This window comes from Capsicum annuum, chromosome 10 (genome assembly GCF_002878395.1).
Source record: "Capsicum annuum cultivar UCD-10X-F1 chromosome 10, UCD10Xv1.1, whole genome shotgun sequence".
NCBI classification, from domain to species: domain Eukaryota; kingdom Viridiplantae; phylum Streptophyta; class Magnoliopsida; order Solanales; family Solanaceae; genus Capsicum; species Capsicum annuum.
Window position 1 is genome coordinate 518,666 of NC_061120.1, and position 8,563 is coordinate 527,228.

The 8,563-nt window shown below is 38.4% G+C and overlaps 1 protein-coding gene across 1 annotated transcript; it reads right to left on the reverse strand.

Annotated features, from left to right (window-relative positions):
- Positions 1-6,525: 6,525 nt before the first annotated feature.
- Positions 6,526-8,433, reverse strand: LOC107844106. The gene is made up of 3 exons (XM_047398297.1): positions 8,092-8,433; positions 7,221-7,986; positions 6,526-7,127 (listed from the first exon to the last, which is right to left on the reverse strand). Exons 1-3 carry the CDS (start codon positions 8,431-8,433, stop codon positions 6,526-6,528), a joined length of 1,710 nt encoding a protein of 569 aa, XP_047254253.1.
- Positions 8,434-8,563: the final 130 nt, after the last annotated feature.

Sequence of the window (8,563 nt, forward strand, 5' to 3'; positions counted from 1 at the left end):
ATCAAAGGGGATGACTCGACTAAAAGGTACATCTTATAGGAATCAAAGGGAGATGACTCAACTAAAAGGTACGCCTTATAGGAATCAAGGGGGAATGACTCGACTAAAAGGTACGTCTTCTAGGGGTCAAAGGGAATGACTTAACTAAAAGGTATGTCTTCTAGGAGTGACTGTTCAATTTAATAAGTGTATCACCTAGCAAATGAAAACTGAAATCCCTGGACAAGAAAGTGTATTCGAGGGATATAGGATGATGAATTTTTACCATGATTTTATTATCAAAACTGTGCAACAATATTTCTTTTTGCATTTGTAAAAGTGAGGCATTGCAACCCTTGATGTTTATGCTCTGAAGTCCCTACTTTGAAGGTAATATGTTTCCTGTTTCATCAAAGAAAACTTGTGAGTTTAAAACATGGTGGCTGGTTTATGGCTTTGGCTTTTCGCGAAGATCGCTCTTGCCCTCGTCACATTTAACCTTGCTTCCAACCATTTGCATATATCATTGACTTGCTGAATCATTGACCCGAGCTCAGATTATTAAGAGTGACTAAAACTAACACAGTATCTCTGCTTTTTCATGCTTCTCAGATAGACCTTTTGAACCTTGGTATTTCCATGAGTTCCCTGACTTCTCTGTTGACAAAACTTTCTGCATGCCCATTTTGTCTCACAATCATGTCTCTTTTATATGCTAGCTTTTGTCTTGCTTTGTGCAATTAAAGAAACTGGTAGCCAGTTTTGAAATCTTTTCTCACTTGTTTTGATATGGACTTGGCTCAAAACAAGAAACGAAAAAAAAGAATGACAATTTTTGTTTGGATAACTGACTCAAGAAAGATAAAATAAAAATAAAGAAAAGAAAGAAAAGACAATGAATGTCCACTTTTGAAACAAAGAAACAAAAAATTCATCTAAAAATGAAAGTCAACATTAATGATTATGTCATGCATTTTGGATTAAGCAGCTTGATCTTTTCATCCAAATTTTCTACCCATTGTTGTTGAGTTAATGTCCTTGGAGCTAAGTTTCTTTCTTAGGTCAATTTCATTTAAGGACCCATTCGGTTAGTGGCGCCTTGAAGGGTTTTCGCCAACAAGCTTTTCTCATTTTCTTTTCCTCAGCTCACCATTGCCTTATGGTGTCTGTAAGGGTTTTCCACTAATGAGACTCTCTTATCTTCGTTTTCCTTAACTCACAGTCATTTTATGGTGCCCGTGCGGGTTTTCACCAATAAGACTCTCTCATTTTTATTTCTCTCAACTTACCATCGCTTGATGGTGCCCGTGAGGGTTTTCACCAATAAGACTCTCTCCTTTTTATTCCTCTCTTGATTTCTTATGCTGAGAAAGACAAGTAGTTCCCAAATGCATCATCATATCCCTTTCATGCTTAGCCTTAACATCCTCAAAGATCGATCTGAAGGTCTTTCTTTGGTTGTAACTTGGCTTTTGGACAAGGTTAGAAAGAAAAGATGACATGAGGCCCAAACGACACTTGTAGTGGGGTGGGACTTACAACTTTTGGAATTGACTCAAACAATGAGGATTAACACATGCCCCAGTTTCTTTTGACTGGGAAATTCTAAATTGTTATTTGGTTGGACCGAGCCCTGAGTAGGGCAGCCTAAGTATCTCACCCCCAAGAGAGGAGAATCAGGTCATGCGTAGTTCTGGCAACTTATTCTTTTTTTTTTTGCTTGATTCTGACTTGATCTTCTTCTTCTTTTCTTGTATTTTTTTTTCTTTGTGATTTTTTTGACTCCAATTTCTTGACACTCTTTTCTTCCTTCATGGACACATTTTTTCTCTCTTTCCTTTTTTTTTTTGAAACTTTCTGAATCTATTCTCTTGCTCGATACTTTTCTTTTGAGCTTTGCTGGCTTTATCTTGATTCCAAAAGAGGGGTATGAAAGAAAATAACACTAAGGATCAAATAGGGTAACAAAGGATGACACAATGTTTGGATATCAGAATAAAATGCCTTCATCATATCAATTCTTAAAAATACTAGTACATAACATGCGATGTGAAAGTGCACGATCAACATCACTTATGACATGTTTTACAACACTAACTTGCCCCGATCATGTATGTCACCTCTTTTTCTATACTTTTCAAACATACAACTCCGCATTTGTTGTACATCCCTCACTTTGAATGACTCATGCTTTCGTGGAGTTGATTTTCTTTCTGCTACTCTTAATAGGATCACGCAGACACTGTTTGACCTAACTGAGACATGTCTTTCAATTGATGACCAAGTTATTCTTGTGATTCTCAAAATAAATGGCCTTAACTTTCAAAGAAGGATTGAACTTGTCACCAAATGTCTCAGCACTCTACTATTTTCTCAGACGCTCTCTTTTTCTAACTTTAACCCCCTGATTTAATATTCATGCTTAAACTGGATTTTAAGATTTGGCTGAAAGTTCCGTTAGCATGTCATATCACTAGAGTCAACATAAAATGTACTGTGGAAAGAAAACAAAGAAACACATATTTAAAACACAAAGGAAAAAGGGACACTCTATTTAATTAAAATAAAAGATAGAAGGGTTTGAACATAATTAAAAAAATGGACAAAACAAGATAGATCCCGAACTACAACCCTAAAACAATTCGGATAACAGAAAATAAAACAAAACAAACTACCATACCTCTTCCTAATAATGAGAGGGGTGACTTCTCAATTGCTCATCCTAACAACTTAGCCACTGATTTGCATATCAGCATAACTAGAGTTTCCCCCACTGTCAATGTTCTGCACCATAATTGATCCATCTTGAATCATCTTTTCATTTTCTTTTTTCAAATCTCGACAATCTTTAATACTGTGACCCTAAGCATCAGAATGATACGCACATCGTGCGTTAGGATCAAAATTTTTTGAACGTCGATTAAGAGTGTGTCCAAGGAGAGGAGTGATCATGCCCTCCTATACCAATCTCTGAAATAAACTGGCATATGACTCTCCAATTGGTGTGAAGCTATCTCTCGACTTCTGCCTCATTTCATTGTTTGACTTTGATAGCAAATCTGGCCTAGAAGGGCTTTGGTATGTTTGTGGATTTAGAGGATGACTCTGGGGCATTGGGGTATGCCATTGTGGGTAAGATGGGGGTTGAACATGTTTTTGTGCATTATACACCGGATATGGATGTGAAGGAATGGAGTATAATGGATTTTGGGAGCGATTATGTGAAGCTTGGGCGTGAACTTGGGTTTGAGCCTGAGAGTGACAACGATGGGGTCTTTTTGACCTTTCTTGCTGTTCAACTACAATAGCAGAAGCATCTTCCTCATTCTTTTTCTCCCCAACACTTTTTGACCCCTTTTAAATTGCTTGAGCAGTCGCTTTCAATATTGCAAAACTCACAATACGACCAGTCTTAATTTCCTCTTCTATCATCTCCCCAATTTTAAGGACCTTAATGAATGGCTTGCCTAATGTAGGTAGCAAGTGTTGATAATATGTTTCGTCCTGCGCTTGAATAAATACCTCCACTATGTTGCTTTCTTTCATTGGTAGTTTTACTCTAACAGCTTGTTCAAGCCATCTGATCGCATACTCCCTGAAACTCTTAGTATTCTTCTTTTTTATACTAGTTAGGGATTTTTCATCAGGGATCAACTCCACATTGTATTGAAATTGTTGCACAAATTCATTATCTAGGTCATCCCAACTAATCCACTTGTCAATGTCTTGGTCAACAAACCATTCGAAGCTAGGCCTGAAAGACCCTCCCCGAAATAAGCCATAAGTAGTTCTTCCTTCTCTCCAGCGCCTCTTAATTGGTTACAATAGCGCCTCAAATGTACCACTGGATCCCCATGTCTATAATATTTCTCAAACTTTGGCATTTTAAAGCCAGGAGGAAGGTTGATACCTGCAAACATGTATAAGTTTTTATATGAGACACTTTTGTAACCCCCAAGTCCTTGCAAGTTCTTCATAGCCAGTTCCAAACTTCTCAATTTTCTGGTCATTTCCTCTTGTTCTTCTATTATAACAGGCTTCTCAGTGATAGAAGGAAATTCAGGCGGGTGAGTGTAAAGACCAGTCAACTTACATGTAGGCTCGAAAGTGTAACGCTGATCACCAGTAATATTCAACACAGGCTTTCTTGTAGAATAGGGAGGCACAACTTGTGGATGAACATCAAAAGTAGGAGCTTCATATGGGGGTGGCGCCGCAAAAGCATGAACAACAGGTTGAGCTGAGTATGTGGCAGTCGTGAAGACTCACGACATCGATGCTTGTTGGAAGCTCCTTGGCAGTGTTGTTTTAAAGCTCTTGGTGCACAAATTAGTTGACAAATCACGTCTTGTATCATCTGAATGAATGTTGAGTAGCTTCATTTGCAAAATAAAAAATCTCATGTACCAATTTATCGATCTAGTTTGCATCAAATCATCACCTCGTGAAATAGGTTCAATGAAACAATAACACGAGCAGGCCATATCATTTCCTTCAAATGTAGGATCAATGGAGTAGTAGCAAACATTGGGCAAAAGTTTGTCCAAACGAAGAGTACGATCACTGGAAAGGAAAATGTATTTTCATTTCCATGCTATGCTAATTTCGTCAGGGTGTAGGGTTTAGGGGCTTTTTTTTTTTTTTTTAGCAAAATCCACTAGGCAAGGTGCCTAGGTTCTTTTTATAAATTTTTCAAGTTCAAAAGTCATTACAAATGTAGCCAAAGCTTTAAAATAAAGTAAAAAAAAACTAAGCTAATGACCAAAATAAGACTTATAGAATGTCTTAATCTGGTGTTACAATATGAGAGGATAAAAGAAGCTAAACTTGCTAAAGATGTACTAAAAATTGCAAAACTAATATTTGAGTGGTGTATTATCCATGAACTGAATTTTCATCTTGCCTTAGCTAACTTTGATGTTCCTTGGCAGTGTTGTTTTGAAGACTCACAGCATCGATGCTTGTTGGAAGCTCCTTGGCAGTGTTGTTTTGAAGCTCTTGGTGCACAAATTAGTCGACAAGAATGTATCCCAAGTCTGGAACTCTTGGTGCACAAATGATTTGACAAATCATGTCTTGTATCATCTGAATGAATGTTGAGCAGCTTCATTTGCAAAATAAAAAATCTCATGTACCAATTTATCGATCTAGTTTGCATCAAATCATCACCTCATGAAATAGGTTCAATGAAACAATAAACTTTATTGAAATTGCAACACGAGCAGTAGCAATTTCAAATGTAGGATCAATGGAGTAGTAGCAAACATTGGGCAAAAGTTTGTCCAAACGAAGAGTACGATCACTGGAAAGGAAAATGCATTTCCATTTCCATGCTATGCTAATTCCCTTTGTTAATCTTTTCTCAATAGAATGAGCAACAAGTTCTAATACCACACATTGAGAAAAAATTAACAAATAGAATTGGTACAAAATGTTGTAACCTGCAAAAAAGAAAATAATGTTAGAAATAAAAATTATCTCCATGCTCTCCTCCCAAAGGCCTTGAACACGGTGATATATTATTTTATCCCTCATCCTCTTCTTGTAACAACATTTTCCTGCAAGGCATATCAAGACATGCCCCAAAATTGTACGCACTATCTTGGTAAATAGACCCCTGGCAGCAGCCTCCATTCCGCAAAAATAAGTACAAATCGAACAACACGTTATCAATTTTCCTTGTCTACATAGTAGCATAATGCAAAATCCACTGGCAGAAGCCTCAATTCCGCAACCTGGCAGCATGTTTAATTGAGATAAACGAGTACTAATTGAGCAACAAGTTATCAATTTTCCTCGTCTACATAGTAGCATGATGCAAAAATGAGTTCCATCAATCTTGAGCTCCATTGTTGGGTTATAATAGTGAAACAACCCCATAAAACAGTCACCACTTCCCAGAAGAGTAAGATCACCGGAAAAAAGGATGAATTTGCATTTCTAAGCTATGCTAATTGCATTTATTAATATTTTCTCAATGGAATGAGCAACAAATGCTAATACCACACATTGAGAAATAATTAAAAAAATAAAATTTGCATAGCATATTGTAACCTGCAAGGAAGAAAACGATGTTAGAAATAAAGTTCATCTCCATGCTCTCCTCCTTAACATGTCGATACATTACTTTCTCCATCATCCTCCTCTTGCCACACCATTTCTCCGCAAGGTATATCGAGCCACACTCCAAACTTCTACGCACTATCTCGGTAAATAAAACCCTGGAAGAAGTGTCTATTCCGCAACCTGGCAGCTTGTTAACTTGAGCTAAACGAATACAAATCGACCACCGAGTTATCAATTTTCCTCGTCTAGATAGAAATACGATGTACAACTGATTTTCATCAATCCCGAACATCATTATGGGGTTAGAACAGTAGCACAGCCCCATAAAATAGTATCTCCACTCCATCATCCTTTTCTTGCAGCGCGTACTCGCAAATACGGACATTGAAACTTGTCGCTATTAATTATCTTCCTTCCTTGCGAGTCCAGCTCGTTGAATGAGTGCACTCTAATGTCGCCGCGTTCTAGTGAACTATTTGCCTAGTAGTCCGCAAGCTGGTTGCTTTCCCTCATAACATGAGTCACCTGGACGTTTAGATTCTCCAGTAGCTCGCCTATTTCCTCCAATTCCGCAGTTACACTCCATGGCGACTTCCAGGTACCCGTAATTATGTTTTTTAGATACAAAGAATCAGTTCCTAATATCAAATTGAACACATTATGAGCTACGCAATATCGAGTGGCCTCTAGAATTGCAATAGTCTCTGAAAATGTGTTTGTGCCTTCCGCAATTTCCTTAGCTTCTGCATATATCAAATCACCAAGAGGATCTCTAATACAAAACGCATAGGAACTTCTACCTGGATTACATATGGAGACGCCATCCATATTGCATTTTAACCAGTTATCCGGAGGTAGATTCCAACGCGCCTGAGTAACCTTCAACGCTGGAACAAATTTTTCCAAGACTCGGATTATGTCTGGCCATCTATGTGGAACCTGCTTGATTGCTGGTTTTCTAACCTTGACAAGCATATGAAGAGTGTGAGAAACCTGGTAGATAATTCTATTGACAGTTACCTTCTCTCTGTGCTTGTTGCTATTTCTTTTCATCCACAGCTCCCAAATGATTATGGCCGGAACTGCACAAAAGATTGGTTGGAGTCATGGAAGAACAGGAGCATCCCACCATTTAAGAATAACCTGTTGAAGTTGTAGACCTCCAATGGAAATACCTGCATAGGAATTAAAATATTCCCAAGTTCTTTTAGCGATGGGTTCTTTCAGGAACACATGGCCAAATGTCTCCTCAGGCGGCCTGGTGCAGCAATTACACCTCGACGCCAAGCTAAATCCAATATTCTTCACACCATCGTCCAATGGAATTTTAAACTTCCACGATCTCCACATCATGAATGTGATTTTATAAGGCAGCCCCTTTATCCACATGTACATGTATATATTAGATTTTACACCCCTCAATATAATATAATCCCAAGCAGATTTTACAGAGAATTCTCTGGTAGTCTCGAGCATCCAGTATGGTGTATCCAGTTCCTGTAACTGTGATGGAACTTGGATATTTTCTATTATGTATTCAGATAAATCAGCAGGCAAAATGTTCCTCAATAATTGTCCGTTCCACCTGTTATCACTAACGATAGTAGCCACATTAAGAATCGACTCATCACAATAAAAATCAGATGGAGTGACGTGATATAATGATCCAAGCCCCGTCCAATTATCAAACCAAAATTGAGAAGATCCCATCCTAGGCTTCCAGTAAATCTGATGCTCAATCAAATCCCTGGCTTCCAACATTTTCCTCCAAACGTGTGACCCTTCCTTCCATAATACAATAACCGGATTAATCTTCTTAGAGTATTTGTTGCTCATGAAAGCGCTCCACAAGGATGGCTTCGTCCTAAAGTTCCACCACAATTTGGCAAATAAAGCCTTGGACACATCGAACATGGACCTGAACCCTAAGCCGCCTTCATCCTGTGGCAAACACAGCTCCAATCATTTTTCCCAATGCCTGCTTCTATCGCCCACCGAGTTGCTCCAAAGGAATTGAGCAAAAATCTTATGTAATTTTTCAATTACATAATCAGGAGGGTCGACGGCCGATAACAAATGAATCGGCATGCTTTGTAACACATGATAAATAAGAATTGCTCTTACCCCGTGAGGAAGTAATTTCCCTTTCCAAGATTGCAATCTACCCAGCACTTTCTGAATAAGGTCCGAGTAAAATGACATGTTCCGCTTGCTATAAAAAATCGGACATCCTAAGTATGTCAAAGGAAATTCCTGTCTACTAATCCCGGTAACAAGCTGCACCTTTTCCATCACTACAGGATCCGCCAAGTGATGCATATATACTGCGCTTTTCTCCTTATTGACTTTCTGCCCAGATGCCTTCTCATACTCTGTGAGCACCTCCATAATCAACTGTAAGGAAATAGGGCAGGAAGATGAGAAAATGATGGTGTCGTCTGCATAAGCTAGGTGATTAATTTTTGGACTCTATTTAGGAAGACCAAAGCCGCAAAAATACAAATCACTGTGCAGAGAA